At 42.3% G+C, this 21,176-nt stretch overlaps 3 protein-coding genes across 3 annotated transcripts; 1 reads left to right on the top strand and 2 right to left on the bottom strand.

Annotated features, from left to right (window-relative positions):
- Positions 1–273: 273 nt before the first annotated feature.
- LOC109469146 (eukaryotic translation initiation factor 3 subunit M-like) lies at positions 274–6,934 on the bottom strand. The gene is made up of 10 exons (XM_019767547.1): positions 6,801–6,934; positions 5,539–5,674; positions 4,914–5,049; positions 4,479–4,602; positions 3,812–3,906; positions 3,281–3,364; positions 2,894–2,993; positions 2,572–2,653; positions 2,097–2,240; positions 274–1,588 (listed from the first exon to the last, which is right to left on the bottom strand). Exons 1-10 carry the CDS (start codon positions 6,843–6,845, stop codon positions 1,404–1,406), a joined length of 1,131 nt encoding a protein of 376 aa, XP_019623106.1. The 5' UTR covers positions 6,846–6,934; the 3' UTR covers positions 274–1,403.
- Positions 6,935–7,156: 222 nt separating this feature from the next.
- On the top strand, positions 7,157–9,786 carry LOC109469142 (KDEL motif-containing protein 1-like). Its single transcript, XM_019767543.1, has one exon. The coding sequence runs from the start codon at positions 7,239–7,241 to the stop codon at positions 8,808–8,810; it is 1,572 nt and encodes a 523-aa protein (XP_019623102.1). The 5' UTR covers positions 7,157–7,238; the 3' UTR covers positions 8,811–9,786.
- LOC109469095 (lysophosphatidic acid receptor 1-B-like) lies at positions 9,206–19,667 on the bottom strand. The gene is made up of 4 exons (XM_019767478.1): positions 18,530–19,667; positions 13,388–13,506; positions 12,560–12,843; positions 9,206–9,245 (listed from the first exon to the last, which is right to left on the bottom strand). The coding sequence occupies exons 1-4, from the start codon at positions 19,665–19,667 to the stop codon at positions 9,206–9,208; spliced, it is 1,581 nt and encodes a 526-aa protein (XP_019623037.1).
- Positions 19,668–21,176: the final 1,509 nt, after the last annotated feature.

The raw sequence follows: 21,176 nt of genomic DNA, 5'->3' as shown, positions 1-21,176 counted from the left end.
GGTTCTACAAGATGGGGTATGGTACCGTAGGAGTAGGACATACCGAATTCGGTCGTATTTTCTTCATGTTAGGGGTCTTAGCCATCATGTCATTTGAAAGACCATAACATCAACTGATGTTAAAATATGGACATAGATTATTGATAGCCATTTAATTTGCAATTAGTTAAACTCCAATCGACCAATTACTTGCCTCCGACAATTCTATCTACTGCTAATCCATCTGGACCCCAAAAAGAAACATCTCTCTACGTCGACATCTAGGAAAATCAAGACTAAATGAAATGCTGTGGTTTTAATATTTCTTCAATATTCTGTGATGCTGCCATGAACGGCTAGGAAACCTATTCCAAGACAATTCAAGCTCTCCTACTGGATAAATAACAGAGATAACTTCTGGATGTTTCGAGTGACATCCGTCGTAGAAGAGTTTGAATTTTCTTTGAATATTGTTTAACCTGGATGTCTAACCTTCATCAACATGACTAAATGTAGAAAACATGGTCGTCTTCACAACAAAACACAGATATTTAGTTACCAGTAGCATTATTTCTGTCCATCATTGGTTTCACAGCAAAGAATTCCTATCAACATGGTTCAAACACAAACCTGAATGATTTAAACCAATTCATAGCCAATACATTCATAAGTTTTAATGAACATTTTTAATCTGCAGCTACTTGAGAATTGTGCTGTCGGAATACGATACAAATACAGTAGTCTAAATATGTGTACAGTATTTGTCAGTTATATTTTCTGTAAAACAAGGATGCTTACCACATTTCAATACTATCCAGAAAGTGTTGGATCTAGTAGTAAGCATGTTAGTGGGTATAGATATTTTCATATCTCTATTGAACTTAATAAATGGTGTTTCAAAAGAAAACAGAAGCTGATGGGTCTAATGGACAGAAAGTTTTTCAAACAGTGCTGAAGAGATTTGGAAAAATTGTTGCAGGGCTCTAGCCAGCTTGCTGATCTGACCTGACCTGGGGGGAGAGTGCTCGCTATCTAGGGGGGTTCGAGGGGCCAATTTTGGATTTTTAAGCCTATAAAATGTAATTTCCCACATCTTGAGAGGCAAATCATCGGGTTAAGAGTGGTTGTTGTTGGTCCTTTGGATGTTTTTATATTTTTACCCAAGATTTTTGTCTTAATCCTGTCTATGAAGATTGGTTCAAAAGTTTTTCAGTTACATGCCACAAAGTAAATTGACCGAAAAACAGGTGCTGGCTAGACCCCTGTAATGTTAATCAGGTAGAAATGGTGCAGACTTTTTTCACAAAACAGTCATTTTTCCTTCATCTGTAGCCGTGGTACGGCCTGGTGTAAAAAGGGCTGTACCAATATCACTTGTTTTACACATCTTAACCCCCTTCCGTCCCATGTATGCTGTATTTATTCTACGAGGTTGGTGTGAGTTGTTGGAGGTTGTTCCGGACCGTGCCCAGGTTTTCCCTCCATCGCTCCAGCATGTCCCGTAGCTGCTGCCACTGCTGCCGGCCAAACGTGCGATGCTGAGACCAGCGGATAACCACCTTACGCTGGATCTGGTCAATGGACGCCTGCACCAGCTGAGTCCGCACAACTGGGGACAAGAAATACCATTAGGTCTTCCAGACACACTACAAAGACAACAACATCATTAATCTGCCATAGTAACTAGATTTAACCTGTACATAAGGACTACTTGGCTAGTGTGACCACTTTTTGTTTGTTCCTTAGATGATTGACTCAGTCCCATAGCTATATCTATTAGCTAGTACATGTAATTAGAACTCAATACATTGTAACATAGCAGTATCATACATGTAGATCACATATGCAGTAAGGCTAAACTTGCATCTTGCACTTTACTAAGTATTTTGTGGTAAGTGTAGTATTTTTCGTGTCATTTTGCTTCCCTTTGCAAATTTGTCTGATCAAAATGGAAGATAAACTGTTACTTACAATTTTTCCAACCTTCAACCCAAATATTAAATTTTAAAAGACGTGAAATGATAGATTCTTGACTGTGATTGACATACAAAACAAACAGCATATTCCCTATAAAACTTCAGGGCCTTTTTCAACTACAGAAAGCTGAGAATAGTCACCATCGATGAGGAATGACTCCACTTCGTCAGCTGTGAGGTTGAGTTGTTGCTCCATGGTGTCAAACATGATCTCCTTGTTGTCAGAAGCCATGGACAGGAACGTCAGGAAACGCATCTTCTCTATACACAACTCATGCGACAGACCTAAAAACATATCAATGGTCAAATTACTGAAAACAGAACTTTGCTGATGTTAGATTCTCTCCCTCTTTAAAGTTTATTCCGATACCCTTTAGCCAAAAGGCTAATCTTCCAAGTAACATTAAAAACACACATATAAAACAAAAAGAGATTTACACTATATACAAATGAAGAAACATAATCTACAAACTAATCACAGAAGTCACACTGTATGAACACTTGGCGGATATTTCACACATCCAATGATGATGAATTGAGACCTCCCAACCAAATACACAATGACAACACCACAGTCTTCAACAATACAGCAATACTTGAAATATACCTTACTTACCAAGCTTTTCAATGTAGTCTGGATTGGCCTTGCAGAACTCCATGTAGTTATGAAGACTGCCTCTTACAAATATGGTCAGCAGCTGGGAAGGGCACATCATTGATAAAGAACTATTATACAAACTTACTTTTAGTTTCAAATTGAAGATTTTTACTGACAGAATTTCCTGTCTATTCTTTCACGACAACACCTACTCATGACTTACATGTACAACATTCTTTTTCCAGTCAGTGTTTTATCACAATCCAATGAGAGAATAAAATCACCCCTTTCTCCTTTGTGTTTCAACCATCTCCTTGATTTTTGTACTTAAAGAACTTACATCGTGGATGAGTTCTCCCTCCAGGAACTTGATGGGTTTGAGAACCAGCAGGTGGTCCACCAGGTACATGTCCTTCTGGGCCAGGTGATGCACTATACACCTGTACAGGTGAAAATATAATTTCATATCACAAGTCTTGTCTTCTTCCTATCTAGGAGTTCTATTTACTACTTCACAGTTACTACAGGGTGCTTCCTTGCACTTGTTTTACTTATTAATACGAGATTTTCTTAGTGTGGCACAACACTGCCACTAGAACCCATGTTAAGATATCATAGGTTGTATTGCGTCCCATTCTTACATTACATGGACTTGCGCCATTGGACTAGCCTTGTTTTCCATGATCTCAGTACTATTTGTTGCCTGTATAGTCTCTTACAGACCCACCTGTGTGCGTCATCCCTGGCCTGTGAGGCGTTGTCCTCTGTGTAGCTTCTCAACAGCTCCACCATGGCTTTACTGGCAGTTTCACTGGAAACATGAAAAAACTCTTTCTTATTATAACACAAAACAATCCCACCATATGGTGTAGATATCAGTGTGTCTTGAACCATTTACAATCCATTGCTGCTTCAGCAGAGCAAATTTTACACTAGTGCATTGATAAATAAAAGTGCTAAGTTACAGAGGACTAATATTAATAGCAGTTTCGCCTGATGAAGAACCACAGTGACAAAAGTTTTTCTCTCTACATACAGTACAACGTACGTAAGAAGGGCAAGTGAGCATAGAAAAAGTCTATGAATATTAACTAGAACATTACTAAGAGAGACAAATTTTCACATAAAAATGTTCACATATCATCTATCCTTCCTAATGCTCTTTATGTCAGAGAAAAATCTTTTCCTGAATCTCAGTAACTTAAACTTTAACAGTCATACATGTAGTTAAAGGGAGAATTCATCAGTGTCTTCAAACCTTTGGTTGCACTCCAGGAAAGCCTCTAGCAGTCGGCGGAGCAGGTTTACCCTCTTCTCTGTGTCCAGATTCCACAGTTTCATCCACTTCTGAACCTGGGAACAACAACATTGTGTGTACAAAATCAACCTTTCCTGTACATACATATATACATACATCCATTCATGACAACATAACTGTAACAAACTTCAACATTTGGAATATTTCTTGGAAAATTGTGGGGTCTAGAGCAGCTACAGATTCACTGCATACTCAAAAAATCTATTAGAAATTCAAATTCAAAGCATCCAATGCAATTGTACAATGGGCAGAAAAAAATGGATTTTCACAGTCAATTTTCTGGTCAGTCCTTTAATATAGTAAGTTGAACCAACCCTGAGGTCCCTGACCCATAGCATACTGATATCTATGACTTAGTGTGAGGCAAAAAGGCAATGTCAATGATGGAAAAGGTTGCTTGTTTTGTACGTAGGCTGGTTCTAGCAATCTATGGGCGGTACCCAAAAAATAAAGAGATGCTTCACATAGCTTGTTCTGGGGCTAGCACAAACGCTTCAAGTATGAAATGATGACAAAAGTGTGCTAGTGGCAATATATTGCATTAAATGCCTTTAAAGGGAAGAATACAACTTGCATTGCAGGAAAAAAGTTTCAGTTTTTGCCATACCTCCTCCAGGTTGGTGTTGATACAGTCCACACTGTTGGTCTGTCCAGCCAGTTTGACCATGGCGCAGTACACGTTGTACCTGACAGGGGACCTCTCATCAACACCATTGTACAAGTTGTTCAAGCTGGAAAAAAAATAACACATTCAAGATTTATTAGCTATATGTAGATGGGAATTCAAGTACCAACCTTTAAAATCTTTATGGCACATGTTTATTAAACAGCAACTCGCAAATAAATACTAGTAACTATACTTTCCTACCAAGAAGTTTAAAGCTAGTACCAATTTGATTTATAAATAGATACAGGTGTAGCTTGAGTACATTTTTCCTTGAAGTCATCCTTAATCTATGTTACATTTTCGATCTACATTTTGTACCACTAATGTACAAGGTGCAAAATTTTTGCACCAAGGAGAAAAGACAGGTAGCCTTACATTCTTAGCCTGAGTTCCTTCATCTTGTCTCCTCCCTTCACCACCTTCTCACACAGGGACAAGACAACCTCGTCGATCTTAGCAGTGGGGACGATGAACACCAGTGACAGGACACTTGTTAAGAAACCTTCCACTTCTGTTGTTGGAGGAAAAAAAAGACAAGATGTTCTTCCTTAAATTGAGGTGTTCATAAGAAATTCTGTTGAATGGCAACTCTGCTGTTTGAAATACAACTTGGGCTTACCAGTACAAGGACCTGTAATAAAAAAATTTAACAGAATGTCACAGTCAGAAGCAATCGCAAAAATTGTAAAATATGTCAGGACACGACATAATGTTAGTTCTAACCAATTCCAACATTTTGAGAGTGTTGAATTGTTCATTCTTTAAATATCAGTGTTGCATCTTAGTTTTGGCCAATGCAGATGAGGTCTTTTAAGACACAACTTTTGAAAACTAAAGCCATGATATCAACCTTAAATATGTGAATACAAACTTAAATGTTCTGTCAAATTGCTACAAACAATATCAAAAATACACTACAGTTTTCCACAGGCAAAGTACATACATGTATCTTCCGACATGTTCATAGTACAGCACTGTATCAAGTAATAGTCCCACTCACCTGCTTCGTCAGCTGATTTCCAGCACGTTTCTGTAGCGTCAATGACCTGCATCAGGTCTGCGATCCATCCTGCACCTGAGTTCTCCTCAGAGATCTCTGCTCCTGTGGTCTTCAGGTACTTCCTTAGTTCTATTATCTGTGGTGTTCAAGACAAGTTGTTATACTACACATGGTAATTTAAAAAATCTACATGCAGACTTGAAGTTTATTCAGCCTTCAGTCTTCTCTAGATATACTGCATTTTGCGCAAGCGCAGTACATTCTGCCGACATGCTCTTGCAGTTACTGCAAGAGCATGTCGGCAGAATGTACTGCGCTTGCGCAAAACCCCCATTTTTCACAGTTTTTGTTGGGTTTTTGGTCAACGTTGCATCAGAGTTTTGCCTGTTGCAGAACATATTTTTTCAAACATAACATTTGGAAACAACAGACGGGATGTTAACCTTATGTGCGCAAATACGACCTTACATGAGACATTCTGCCAAAGTGCTATACTTTGCAGTTTTCTCACAGGAGCAGTACGTTCTGATGACATGCTATGTTTGTGTTGCTAACATAATATTTTGCACTGATCCATTCATTCATTTCACATTGGAAAGATATCTTACTTTTGCTCAATTTACACCATAGAAAAAAGCTACATATCTACCTGTGGTGTAATAATGTGCATTGAAAACATGGGATGACAGGTGATATCTCATGAAACTATACAGTTCAAACTGTCAAGGAAGACCATCCAGGGGACCAATAAAATCTGGTCTATATGGAGAGGTGGTCATTACTAGAAGAAGAAGACAGGATTCTTTAATAATGCTTGTGTCAAAATTATGTAGGGAAATTTATCTGAGGAACCACCAAAAAGGGGTGCCAGTTGGTCTTATGTAGAGATGGTCACTAGTACAGGTTTGAGTAGAATTTTAGAGTATATAATTTTGTAAACTACCGATGAATTTAAAAAAAAAAGAAAATTATGCACATATTATGATGTAATTGGCTTCACCTTAAAGTCTTACCCTGCTTGATAAGTACCTTTAGTGATTCTTACTGTCCAGTAGTCTGGCTGGTGTCGGGCAAACAATTTTACGTGGTTCAATATGGAATTTATCAGTCTCCATATGTCAAAATACCTGTACCATGCTGCACACATGTGAGGAAGAAAAAAGTGGGGAGGGGGGCATCCGATCCACAGACATACGACCCATAATATGAACGGTTTTTCTACCAATGGCGACTAGAAAGATAAGCAAACCAGCAGTACAGACCTGCTCCTCCTCTGGGAGGTCTATAAAGGCTGGACAGCAGCTCATTTCAGGCAGAATTTGGCCCCTTTCTCAGGTGAAAATATGGAAAAATCCGCAACGTGCCGCCGTGCAGCACAGAACTCTGGGTAAGTCAGGCGAGGCCATATCAAATAGAGGTGTGAAAACACTTGTTTCTTTTTAGACAGTTTTGGAAAAGTCTCAGATAATTTCAGAGAATAAAACATATAAACTATAGAATTGAAATTTGAAAATGTATCTATTATGAGTGAGTATTGTTGTCTTTGAATGTTTATTAAGTGGCTCCCCTTCTGGATGACTGGTATCGCCTTGGGTCAGGGGTTAAATACAGGAGGAAAAGAAAGAAACCAGAAACTTCAGTCTGGGTTTGGTTTGTGTAGAGTTCAGGGGGCCCAAATCGGCCAGAATATCACTAAAACGATGGGATTTTCACGATCGGAGATCATCTCGCTCGTGTTGGCGAGCATCGTGCTGGGCGTGCTCCCCCTACGGGACCCCGTGACGGGATACGAGCGGGAGAGGGTCGTGTGCCCCGCCAAGAGCACCGTATGGGGCCCCGGCCTTGAGACAAATTTCGTGGTCCCGGCGCGATGGTTTTACATCCAGGCCACAGATACCGCCGGCGAGAACTTCACCTACTCTCCCGGAGACAAGGCGTTCAGGGTGAGTATCACGTCCACTAGCGGCGGCAGGGCCCGCGTCTGGGTGCAGAAACTGGACCGGCAAGACGGGACTTTTATCGTAAGGTACAGAATGTTCGATAGTTACGACGGGCTGAAAATTGAAGTGTTTAGCGGGGACGAACCGGTGGCGGACTCCCCATACCTCCTCCCCGGCCGCGTTTACCACGAGAACTGCTACTGTCCTCAACAGGACCACCAGAAGTGGGAAGCCGACATGCAGTGTCCCTCTGCCTTTCCCCAAATCGAACGTGATCTCGAAATATTCCCCAAGATTGATCTAAACCGGCTCTCCAAGGAAGCTGTAGAGCGGTTTGGCACCCATCACAGCCTGTGTCACTACACGGTTAAGGACGGCAAGATCTACCGGAAGTGTCACGGACAACACACCGGCTTTAAGATGTTCATGGACTCCACGTTGCACTCGCTAACACGGAAAGTACGGATCCCGGATATCGAGTTTTTCGTGAACCTCGGGGACTGGCCGCTGGAGAAGAGACCGGCCAAGGACGGACCTCTCCCGATCCTGTCGTGGTGCGGGTCGGATGAAACACGGGATATCGTCATGCCAACCTACGATCTGACAGAGTCCACGTTAGAGACCATGGGGAGGGTTAGCCTGGACATGCTGTCGGTACAGGGAAACACCGGCCCTCGGTGGGTGAACAAGACCGAACAGGCGCTGTGGCGGGGCCGGGACAGCCGCCGGGAAAGGCTCAACCTTGTGGACCTCGGCCGCAAATACCCCGACCTCATCGACGCCGCCCTCACCAACTTCTTCTTCTTCCGCGACGAGGAGGCCAAGTACGGACCGAAGGTGCAGCACATCTCCTTCTTCGACTTCTTCAAGTACAAGTACCAGCTGAACATAGACGGTACAGTCGCCGCGTACCGCCTCCCGTACCTTCTCGCCGGGGATAGCGCCGTTTTCAAACACGAGTCCGTGTACTACGAACACTTCTACAAGGACCTGGAGCCGTACGTGCACTACATTCCCTTCAGGAAGGATCTGACAGACTTGGTCCCGAAGATACGATGGGCGAAGAGGAACGACGACGACGCCCGACAGATTGCCGAGAACGGACGCGACTACGCGAGGAAGAACCTACTGGCTAACAGCATCTTCTGCTACTACGAGAGGCTGTTCCGAGAGTACGCGAGCCGGCAGGCGGACAAGCCGCAGGTGCGAGAGGGGATGGAGGAGGTCCCGCAGCCGACAGAGACCGCCTGTTCGCTCTGCGACAGGATCGGACAACAAACACGAGGAGCTCTGGCCGGTGGTGACTTAGAAAAGAACATTTACACCAAATAAGGCTACAGAAGGGCACTTAAACATTTAAAGGGTGATAGCTTCTCTTGCACAGGTGCCAGCTGTCTTTCTTTAAGTCTCTAACACCTCTTGAAGACAGACGCTACTAGCTACCACCCAAAGACAGCCTTGTAGAGAAAGCATTCCTTAAAATTTGCACATATCGTTATTATATTATATCTATTTACGAGTAAAAGGTATACACCGCTTCAAAGCATTCCAAAGATATGTAGCTTATAATGTAGCTTCGCAATATATCATCAAATGGTAGCATTTTTATTGTTTCCATATGTATTGGTACATATGTTACGCGTCTTTAGCTGATCAGTGGATGTAACTTTACCCACCCAGACGACAGGTTAATTTGACAGGGCAGGGCGGTAGACTGGTGGTCTTGTTTAGTACAGGGCGGGTGGGTCGTTCTCAATGGAGCTTGAACTGCGGTGAATATAAACACTGTTTAGTAGCTGTCACTTGTTGGGTACATCGTATGGTGCAGATAAGGTATTTCCTGAAGATGGAAAAAATGTGGAACGATAATCAGCAGATATTTTTACTTACGTTCAGTGGAATTGTATTATGAATGTTTTATTGTTTCAATTCACCAATGTAATATTGGGATAAATTGCTGTCTCAATATGCAGTAATTTGAGTCTAATATACTTAATTATTTCAAAGTCAAATGATAGCAAGTAGGACAAGAAACAGTACGTTGGTCAGATATTCTGCCCTTACATCTAGGCCTGTAGGCCTGTTCGAATGAACTGTTTATAGAAATATTTTTACTTCATAGTTCCAGGATGTGTATGACACGACTGCTGTTAGTCGAGCCAACACAAATATTTGTGTTTGTAGACACCAGAAATCAGTTCTTTAAATAGAATGGACATGTTCGACCAACACTCAATGGTGACTTTGTATTTTTTTATAACGTCTTCAAAATACACAAGGCAAAACAGGCTCTGCAGGTTACAAAATGGTAGCGTGGGTAATGTGTCTTGTGACCCATAGACAGATAAAGCGACAGAAGTAAGAATAGGGCCCTCATCGCTCGTGAATTGGTTGTTGAATTATCGCGTGTTGGACGTAATTCTCACGAGACTCAAATGTATTGTGCTAACATTGTAACAAACGTGGCCTGTTTCAAGACTACACATCCCCTATTGTTCACGTGTGTTTACACATGTGGTGGTAGCGATGGCTTTTTTTCAATTCAATATAAAGTGTCTAGATGTGAACTTGGTCTTGGGAAAGTCGCAATGATATATAGCCAAAAGCTAGTTGGATGGGGGCATTGCTGTTGTAAAACACCGACTTACTTTTAAGGTTCGCTGAACAGAAACCGGTCTTTCGCCTGCCCTTCCCATAATTATATAATTATAGACAGCCTTTTTGTATCGTCATCTGATCCTTGGAAACCCTCTGACGAATGGGGCAGTACTGAGGGGGAGAGGTGGCATGCAGTTTTTACTTAATTTGCACTGAAGTCGATGTTAGTAACAAGGAAGACAGATAACATGCTGGGCGTATTTTGTCTAAAGTGTTCTAGTACAGCATCTATTGCAAAAGTCAACAACGAGTCCAAATTTTCAATTTGCTGAAAGAACGAAAAATCTAACTGCACTCACGCACCAAGGAAACGGGAATATTTAATATGGACCTAACCTTTGGAAGTGCTACGTTATATTGGCATTGCTCTTGGGTGGAGAGGCCGCAAAGGGCAAGACAAATTGTCAACATATGGCGCCTACGTGAAGTCATTAAACCTGCAGTAATGTAAACTCACCGCCTAGTGGCGCTGTTAAAGCGTACTGAGCCATATGCTCTAAACGCTCGATGAAAGAAAACGTAAAATGCAGCCATGTCTAAATTATTATTCAATTTTCCGTACGAGTATTTGTCACTTGTGGAGAATACAGAAATCGTATCTCTCATCGTTTATTAATAAGGTATCAGCTGTTTCTTTGTGTTTTTAAACAAAAGAGCATCCCAGAAATACATACGCTTCAGGTGACCTGTCAGGTTTTTTATAGCATGTATTTTAAGGAACAATAGTTCTTGCGTGCGTAAAGGTCTCTTGGGAATCATCTATCACCTAGTGTGCTTGCCTGTATTTCATTGACATAACCTAGTACTAAGGAGGAGGGTTAGGGCAATGAGACTGGTGCCTACGAAAAGTAAACCGTTAATCGTTCTTACCAAGGAGGTTGAAGAGAGAAGGAGCGAGGACAGAATTACTACCTTTTGTACTATGTTAGTCTCTCCTCAACCTCATTGTCCCTACTCATTTCCTAGCCTGTATATGTATTTATTTTATTTTTTTTTCCGTCATTTTTATACAGGGTAACCCAATTCAGTGATGGCACTGCTTTTCAACGGGGCCCTGTATTACACAGCACAATACAACAATCACATACCAATAATAACATTAGCATACAAAAATTATACAATAAATAATTATAATGGCAATGATAATAACAAAAACAATAAATAAATTATAATGGCAATGATAATAACGAAAACACAATAATTAACCAATAACAGTAATAAATAGTAATAATAACAAAAAATACATCATTGTCCAGTCCAGTCATTGTCATTGTCCAGTCCTATATGTTGGCATGGAGGTACCAAGTACCAACCTCGTAAGTTGCCGCTTGCTTTCATACCAATGCACCAACGTTGGTGACAGCGTATGGTTGCAAGCGTAGGCGTAAACTACCGGTAACCCAGTCACACATTTAATACAATATAAGACTAAAAATCTGGATTTATGGAGGATTTATGAGGCTTTGTGGATTTTTTGTTGGTTGGAAATTTATGTATTCAACTATGAAAATGTTGCCAGTAAAATTGTTCACAAGATGTTGTGTGTAGCACTGTTGAACAGCAGTCGAATTTTACAAGAATTCTCGGTCCACCTCTCTCAATGTTTGAATGGAAAGTGATCGTTGATATACATGTACCTGATCATTGCCATCACTGGATGTTGTACAAATCTTTGCAGCTCTGTTACAGATCACAAGGTGGCGCTGATGCTCTGACCAACGAAGTTTGATCATCTTGGATGATGACCTGATGGGGTTCTTTTGGCGGTGACATTTGAAATTCCATGATTCTTAATCGAAAGCAACAAATTAACAGTTGATCCGGAAGTATCTGACGTGTTTCTTAATTACATCCCCTCACTACGTCCTAGTTAATGCCACTTCAGACGACAGGATTACAAGTTAGAACTGTTATATAGTAGGAGCTTGTAAGAGCTTATTTTATGTAAAAGTATCAGTCAAAACAGAGTGTTTATCAAGAACATCTTTTATTCATCTTTCAATCTTAAATGCCCAGTGGATTTTTCACATGTTCATATAGTATGAAAGTGTAGTTTCTAGGAGGAAATGTTTTCACAACTATACATCTTTATAAAATGACACAATCAAGCTTGAACGTATGATAATCTTTAAAAGCATTATTGTGCAATGTCTATCATCTTTTATTACGCATACGTAGACGGCTCGATCCACGCATGTATGAATATATTACTAAACTGTTCCCAAGTACAGTGTGTACGCTGTTGTTTAACACGATACTAGTTTTCAATTCAACGACAGATATACACTAACCACTAAGCATTTATATACAAGCATCTACGTGCCTACATATCGTCAAGGTCAGTATTGAGTCACCATGACGTCATCAAAAGAATGCAGCAACACGCTACTACAATGAGTCCGAATTCACGACTGACGCGTTGCCCTGCGCTCTTGGTGAAGTCACTAATCTTGGGCGCCGTCTGACCGGCGGCTGGGTCTGACGTGGCAGCGTCTGATTGGTCGACTCGGTCCCCCAGGGTGGTGACGGTGGTGGTTTCCATGGTGACGGTTGCTGAGAACTCGTCGTTGCACATGTCGTACGCGCAGCAGTACTGCTGGTTGGAACAGTTCCCTGTCACTCCGTCACAGTCAGACAGGATGCACCGCGCAGGCGTGGCACAGCCGCGAACAACCGTCACGTGACCGTTGGACTTGGCTTTGGAAGTCTATGAAAAAAAAACACAGAGATACCTTCATTGTACACAAGAATTAGTGAAAGTGTCAACAATTTATCAACGTTTTAAATGTGTGAAAATGAAACATTAATTGATTCAAAGTGCTAAAATGATTCCAACATGATCTCCGTTACAAAGTAGTCATTGTCCAGAGGAGTGTCCATTTGCCATCGGGGACGGTTGAGGACTCTCTCTAGACGGCCAGTTCTAAAAAATGTAACGTTTTTGCCGCCAAACATCTGCTTGGAGATTATCCGGATTCTCTTCAACTACGCACCCACACTTTGAGAGGGCATCTAGCCATATGTAGCCTCTGGCTTCGGGAGGCGGCCGGAAAGATCGAGTAGAAATTGGCCAAATAGAGAGATAACATGCCAAAGGAATTGGTCTACTAGCTAGAGATAGATAGAGAGTACATTTTGCCGCATCTAGCAGACCAACTCCCTCGGCTTGTTATCTCTCTATCTGGCCAATTTCTACTCTTAACAGCCGCCTCCCGAAGCCTGGTAGAGGCTAGGCCAAATGTCTACCGTACCAGACAGCGTTTCTCCCTGTCCGTGCACTGTGTTGCCCTGGCCACCAGACCCGGCTGGTACTCACACCGGGTGTGTTCCCCCCGGGACCGGCACTCCCAGCACCGCAGGCCCGACACACCTGCACACGGGAAACACATCCAGGTTATCAAACACGATACATGATACAATGTAAACAAGACATCAGAGATTACAAACTTCCAGGAAGTAGATAATGAATTATACAGTAGAATGCATACGATTGTATGGTAAACTTGCTTCTCTATTATACCATGGTTTATATTTCATACAATGTAGGTTTCCTGGAGACCACATCCTTGAATCCATATACAGGGCCAAAATCCCGTCAATCAACTGAAACCCAATCTCCGCCCACTCACGTTAGAACCCAAACATACAAACAACCTAAAACAACTTAGAATACAGGGATGGAATAAAGGAGAATTAGAAAATGATAGCTTTGCAATACATTGTATCATCTGTTACTAGTAGTATGGAAGGGGGAGGGGGGAAGGAGGAAGGGATAAGAGATAAGATAAGAGAGTTCGAGAATTCGATTCAGTATCCTCTGAAGGACAAGAATTACATGCACAATACAACTGTAACCGTCATTAGCTCTATTTTAATTTTAGGCGGATGCATCTGGAGCAAATTTCGTATCACTATCAGTATCAGTGCTGCATCAAAATTAGTACAGTGCTGTTCCTCGCACTATATATATAAACACAGTGACGACCTGCTTGATCGATGACTACTAAATATAATGTGCCACCGGTGTGTTTTGACGTTTGAAGTTGGCTGTCAATGAGAAGTATAGTAAATAGAAAGGTGTACATATATATCATCCCTCCATGCATGTTATATCATGCTACCCAGTTCAAGAACGGGTAAGGCCACATCAAGTAATTCTTATGGATGACATCAGCGCGCGCATATTGATTTTCGCCTGATTTTGGAGAGAAAAAAAAAAAGAAATTTTCTTGCCAAGGTTGTCAACATGCCGAAAATTGGCAAAGATGTATGTTAACGTTACCTTACCGGGACGTGGATGGCAGATAAATGTGAACCGAGGAGACAAGGCAAGGTTCTGATTCATTGTTTTGTCTTTTACTTTGATGCAGTGATGCATTTAAATCATTTTACATGCGATGTTCAATGAATTAAAATTATTTGTACAATATGATTGATAACTTTTAATTTTCAGTGACAAATGGACTTTGTAATATATAATAGTTGGCAGTAAACTTCAGCACAATATAGGTATCATTTCTTGTTTAACAAGGTTTATGATGTCAACATTTGAAAATGTAGGAATCCTGTTTTTTCTCCTCCTAGTTTTTTTCGCCCTATCGCATTATATATATTTAGACTTGAAGTCTGTGGAGAATGTCATCCATGAAATTTAATTGCTGTGGCCTAAAGGAAAATCGCGCGCGGAGATATAAAAAGGTTGCCATAAAAGGTGCTCAAAACACAATGTACTGAACAGAAGAGGAAGATGCTTTGATTGACTGTTACTCGTATCCAGCCGCTTCAATTCAACCTTTAGCATTGTCAGGAAATTCTTCCTGAAGAGTAATCACGTAGCACGTTATGTTTGCAAGCCTGAATTGATAAGCGTTATTGAAAAATTCCACATATATACATAAAGCGTAGTTGAACGACAGATTTACGCGAAACTAGTCATAGAGTGGCATCCACACCCAAGGTCGAAAAACACCCATGAATACAAAAGAATTTTTCAATTAGAGGGACAAGACTCCAGCGGCAGTTGTCCTCAGCTGGCGGACGAGAGCAGCGCCAGGCGGGCTGGCGTGATCAAGGCGTAACCAAGTCATCCGGCATCTCGCTGCAAGCATCCCAACCGGAGCCAGCACGTCTCCCTCGATATGGATCCGCTGGAGAAGTGTGTGGGTCTCAGATTCGCATCCACGCGAAGGCCACCGTGTCAACTGTGACCCTCACCCAGGTGTAGGGACTGACACGGTCATCCTACTCGGAAAGTCTGTATCTGTATATCTGTACATGAATTTGTACCTGTAAATGACCATGTATCTGTACATGAATCTGTATACAATCGCAAATAAAGATCACGAGTGATTGCTATAGATAGATAGAAGAACACCATTCCACAGACACACATCCCCATCCTCTCCCCAGCAATCTTTCCTCCTCATTGTGCCGACGTGAATTCTAGCTTCGTTTCATCTCAAACGTCTCCTTGTTTTTTGGTTTTCCACAACAGCCCTTACCGGAAGGCCTGGGCAGGATATGTTTGCACACCAAATTAGGTAACCGAGTTCAAAAATGATCTTTTGTTATTTGTCTTTGGCCTTGGGAGGGCAAGGTCAAGGTTTTTACCCTATGTAGCGTGTGTGTTGGACTGAATGGGTTATCAGCATTTAAGGCTAAGTATGGATCTTGATTTTTTTTCTCTAGGTGATTTTTACCGCCATGGTTATACATAAGGCCATGTTGATTTGATTATATGGATGACATCCGCGCGCGCATGAATTTTCGGCTGTTTCCAAAAAAAAGTTTTCAACCATACTGTAAATCGCACAAAACAGTTGCAAAATGAGCAAAAATATACCATAAGTTACAAAAAAAATTAATAAAAACTATACCAATGTCGTAGAATGCCAAAATCAAACGAAAAAAGACGAAATTGTAAAGAAATGAACTTGAAGACTAGATTATTCGCCAAACCATCTTGACCACGTAGATTTCATAATGAAAGGAACTTTTTTTTTTGCAAAACTTTTTTTTATTCGCTCGCGCGCATCAGTTTTGGGGCTCCCTGAGGATGTCATCCATATAATCAAATCAACATAGCCTAATATTACGGCGTCATGATGGTGTAATCAGTATTTGTAGGCCACATCTATTTCTGAAAAAAATCTGTTTTTCTCCTTAGCTATTCAATTTAAACCACTATTAGTTTGCACATGGGACGAAAACTGGAAAAAAATTCCGTTGAATCTTGTTAAGGAAAAAGGAAAACATCACAGAACAGGGCAGGTAGAAAAGCAAAAAAAAGTGCAGAGCGACTGAATAGTAAATACAGATGACCCCTCATACGCAAACACTGTGATCCTATCCTATAGCCACTTGATGATATTTTTAGTTTTACCAAGTTGTGAGCTTACTGAAGAATCAAACAAAACTGTAAGCTAAGGTATACAGCGTAAGTGGGTGCCAGCTTGGGAACAGAGGTAGTGATAATGCGTTTAAATCCCATGGACCTAGAAATTAGGGGATTTGCGCAGTACATGTCCTTGAGCTGTTATCGCTTGTCATTTGTTTAGAAAAGGTCTAGTAGGAGAGTGAAAAAATGTTTAATAAAGCTACATTGTACAAAAAAATCTGCATTTTCCTCTCTATCACCGAGTCTTTGCTATCTAGTCTGTGCATGACGCCCACGTAAAGACCGATCCTGACCGTCCATCACAATTAGCCGTTTAACCAATAATGGCATTGCAATTATTGGTTCGACCAATGAGAGTGTGGGTGCATATGCGCCAAATGTCGCCGTTTGCATATTTTAACTGGGGTGGGCGGAACTATATATATGTGATCTTCACAAAAGGCAGTAACCCCGCCTCTTATTTCCGTATCGTATACTGTTGTTGCCATTTGAAACGGTAGATGGTATTATCGCAAAACGGCAAACTTTAAAGTGAAGTAGCACGCTCCCTCCACACCGTGATGTTTCGTGGTGTAGAGTTTTAGATTAAGATTACACTTTTTGATCCGCGTTCGAATCCCAGCTTGTGCTCTTCATTTTTTCACAAATTAAATATCTTAATTAAAACTATTCTGTCGTACATTTACAATTGAAATGTTCATGTACGTTTTGAATGTTTTGCCTCCCCAAAATGTTATGATGCCCTCAGATATGACATTGACCATTCAGCGATATGACATCGACGGTTTCAAATGACAACGACCATTTACGAGACGGATACGCGCAATACCACCAGCTCACGTTTTTACCCACACCTGGACATATTTGAAGCCCTCTTAATGCCAAACATGATTCAGTGACGTTACGGGATATGTTTGCCTGACTCCTGCGCGGCTCAAGGTGTACACATGCCAAGGCGCACAGACTGCACTTAACCAAAACATGACGCTGGGAGATGTAACTCTATAGTGGTCATGTTTAAGTGCAAAGTGGATTTCGCCCACAATTGATGTGTTACGCCGAAGGGCGATTGTATAATGTACCTAGCCTCCTTCTCAGACTTGTGGGATGGCGGCGTTAATTGTTTTTTTTTTTCGGGGAGCGACGCAAGTTATGCCGCGGAGGGACAGTTTTGCAGCGGAGGGAGTCTGCCGGAGACAGAGTACAGAGTTTTTCACCGCCCAAGAACAGAGAGACCGCTTTCTCTCCCCGGCAAAACCGTTTTCTCTCCACGGCAAAACCGTCCCTCCGCGGACGTCGTTACCCGAATTCGAAAAAAAATCAACGACGTCAGCCTACAAGTCTGCGAAGGCTAGCTATAGATTACACCGGCTATACGAATAAATCTCGAGATCATTCTCGATTACAATCTTTGATCGAAGGAAATCAGGTATAAACGCGTCCTAATTCCTTGCAGAAAAAATAACATTATGGTACATCCCTATCGGCGATATTCAATTGCAGATATTCAATTGCAGATAATCTTATTTCTCCATCATTGCAAAGTGACATGACGCACGGCTTGTGTGCACGGTTAAAAATGGATATCCAACCGTTTTCGGGCAAAATGATCACGTTACTGTATATTGTGTTCGATGATACCCTTGGTTAGAATCCTGCACCTGACAAAAAAAACAATATGATGTTTTGCGCGTCTCAAATATTTAAAAAAAATGCAGACCTATGATAAATTCAGAATCTGAATCTTGTACTACAATCATTTAACATAACTGAAAGCTTGACCCACCTGTAAAGAGGACAGAAAAGTAGAATTTCTGACATACTTTTATTTTCAACGAAGAGAATACAACATCAATCAATTCTTTCCTAACAACGAAGTGACATCGCAGGTAATTGAAGCTAATTTCTCTACACAACAAAAACCAGACAAACATAATTTTTGATTGACAGATTTAGTGGACGTCCACAGTCGGTAGCGGTTGCGTATCCATGGTACTAGTGTTAGCGTTTGTCGTAACATTGAGTGCCGGTGCGACTTGGTTGCCGTTTCTATTACATCGCCTGGACCAAACGAAATTAAAACAGTCTTGAAACGATTTCTTGACAGCTTTGCGTAGCTGGGGCAAGCGAAATGCGTACAAAACCGGGTTCAAGACGGGAAATATTCCCAGAAATACTACAGCAACGCCAAAAACGGTCGGCCTGTAAGCTAGCCTTTCTTCCACGCTACGCATATAGAGACCGTCTAACAGTTGGACTATGGCGGCGACATAAGGAACCCAGCTCACCATACAAGCGCATGCAAGGAAGGCTACGGTCATGGCTTTCTTTTTTGCGGCTTTGACCTGCTGTGCGCCCATGTGCACCCCTCCCAGTAGATGGCCATTCCCGTGGTCGTTCCCGCCCACACCTACCGTTAACAGTCGTCGCCTTAAGGTTAGATAGATTCTTATATTTACCACCACAACAGAAGTCACGCCTGCTAAGATAATGACAACAAGGCAGATGAAGTAATTCAAGTCCACAAAGTCCAGACACATGTCTGAGCGAACGTTTGTGACACGACAAGTCCACCCTAACAGCGGGGAGTAGGAGACCAGCGCGCTCAGAACCCAGGTGATGACCACGGCCCCGGCGACGTGTTTCCCGGTGATGCTGGTCTGGTGGAACAGGCCGTGGTAGATGGAGATGTACCTGTCCAGGGTGAGCAGCATCAGTCCCGTGAGAGACAGGAGAACGGAGAAGAACAGGGTGGTGTAGAGTTTGAGGTACGTCCCCTCACCGCCCCCTGCTTGCCGAACCGTCGGTAGGACGAGGCACATCACCCCGGCCATGGCGTCCACCCCGGCCATGTTAGCGATGAGGTAGTACATGGGCTTGTGCAGGCTTCTCTTCCTGGCGATGCCGAGGAGGACCGGCACGTTGGCGAGGATGATGGCGAGGCCGAAGACGTACGCCGCGGCGCCCGACGTCCCTCCGCTCCCTTCCGACGCTGCGGTGGCGGCGTGGCAGGCTTCCACGTCCGGGCCTGTACGGTTTTCTGCTAGGAGGATGTAGCACTGGAGATGGCTAAGCGCCCTGCCGCCTCCATCCTCACGCCAATCCCCCGCACTAGTAGTGTTGTTAAGCGCCATGGTTCTGTAGTATCGGACTACGTACGTCAATGTGCTGAAGAAACCTGTGAACGCACCTGTAAGGAGTCTGGCATTTATACTGTCGTCTGCGCACGTCATCATCAAATTCCTTGTGGGCCATTACAAGTTTAACATAATGTGCAGGGCATCTTACTCACTATTCAGTAATCGGTACCGGTGGCGTGATTATTTTTGAGTAGAAAGAAATGTGTAGCGATTATCCAATCGTACCCACAAAAGCTGTCAAAGTAAAGACTAGATAAACGTGGTTTGACAATTTTCCTTTTTGGCTTGGAGTAAATTGGTATGGTCGAAGCCATCGAAATGACAGAGTACTGATAACGTGAGCTGTTAACAATGGTCCATAATGGTCTTTCATGTGCAATTAGAGGCTATTTGTCAACCATGATTCACTTATTTTCTTCTTTACCGGTACGGTACCGGTAATTTGAAGAAAAAAAATCAATGCCTTATTTTGCGGACACTACAAGGTTAACCTTAGTCTATTTCTTTTTCATTTCAAATCAACAACGTATTCCAAAACCACATATGATGTGCACATGTACAACGGAAGAAAACAGTGGATGATATACATGATATACATGCGAAGCAATTCTTTGCAGATTGATATTTGAAGGGGTATTTCAAGCAAACACGATGGAGGGGAGGAAATAAAATGGTGAAAATATTTTTCCTGGCTTGAGAGATGTTCAATATTCATTGCCCTTACATTGCCTTATCCCTAGGCAGATACGGTCTGTAAAAATACCGTTGGCATCAGAGGCTGTCATGTGGTAATATTAGATTTTAATTGCTTAATTTGCGGCGTTTTCTACGTTTTTATGGTGGGGCGCGCTTTCTTACTCTCCAAGCAGAGGCTAGAGAAGATTGTGACCTTTCTAACATATGCCCTGTTTACTGAGCTAATATTGGTGGGGAGTAGCGACAGAAAAAGGGGCATATGATAGAAAGGTCACAATCTTCTCCACTAGCCTCTGCTTGGAGAGTACGTTTTCTTATCCCTCCTGTGCAGGCCTCCGAGCGGTAGGCGTTTGCCGGCCAGCTTACAACCAGCCGGCCGTAGTAGGACACAACCCGCCCAGGCTGCTATGGCCGGCTGGTTGAAGGATGGCCAGCAAACGAACGCGTTAACAATTCTGCAGAACCCAGTATTAAAACGCCCACCGGCTCTGAGGCCTGCACAGGAGGCTGAATTTTAAGTGTTCTTCTTTCAGCTTTGAGTTCCACTGGGGGCGATCGAGCGTAGTAAAACGCACGAGGATAAAATTGTTCCCATATGCAGGCCATGTGAATCGGGCCTTCTGTGTGAAACCGTTGTTCTTCCACCTTCTCGTATAACAGTCTGGCACTGCCGGTTAATTTATGACGATTTAAACACCGTTCTTGAATTGATCCCTGGCTAGGCGTCTCTCCTCAGTGCTTGCTCCAGCTGGTACTTCAGCAGCCTCCAGACCTTCCCAGGGGGTTGTGGTTTCGGCGAAAAAATAT

The sequence above is a fragment of the Branchiostoma belcheri genome, unplaced genomic scaffold (genome assembly GCF_001625305.1).
Source record: "Branchiostoma belcheri isolate BF01 breed outbred unplaced genomic scaffold, Haploidv18h27 scaffold20, whole genome shotgun sequence".
NCBI lineage: Eukaryota > Metazoa > Chordata > Leptocardii > Amphioxiformes > Branchiostomatidae > Branchiostoma > Branchiostoma belcheri.
Note: the sequence above shows the minus strand (reverse complement) of the source record. Positions and strands in the feature narration are given on the sequence as shown.

Excerpts from the sequence above, each read along its gene's own strand:
- LOC109469142 (XM_019767543.1), top strand. The coding sequence starts at position 7,239 with ATGGGATTTTCACGATCGGAGATCATCTCGCTCGTGTTGGCGAGCATC.
- LOC109469095 (XM_019767478.1), bottom strand. The coding sequence starts at position 19,667 with ATGGCGCTTAACAACACTACTAGTGCGGGGGATTGGCGTGAGGATGGA. Across the intron at positions 13,507-18,529 it reads TACGACAAACGCTAACACTA|GTGTGTCGGGCCTGCGGTGC; the intron begins GTACCATGGATA and ends TCCCGTGTGCAG. Across the intron at positions 12,844-13,387 it reads ACAGGGAGAAACGCTGTCTG|ACTTCCAAAGCCAAGTCCAA; the intron begins GTACGGTAGACA and ends TTTTTTTCATAG.
- LOC109469146 (XM_019767547.1), bottom strand. The coding sequence starts at position 6,845 with ATGAGCTGCTGTCCAGCCTTTATAGACCTCCCAGAGGAGGAGCAG. Across the intron at positions 5,675-6,800 it reads ACCTCCCAGAGGAGGAGCAG|ATAATAGAACTAAGGAAGTA; the intron begins GTCTGTACTGCT and ends TGAACACCACAG. Across the intron at positions 3,365-3,811 it reads TTCCTGGAGTGCAACCAAAG|TGAAACTGCCAGTAAAGCCA; the intron begins GTTTGAAGACAC and ends TCATGTTTCCAG.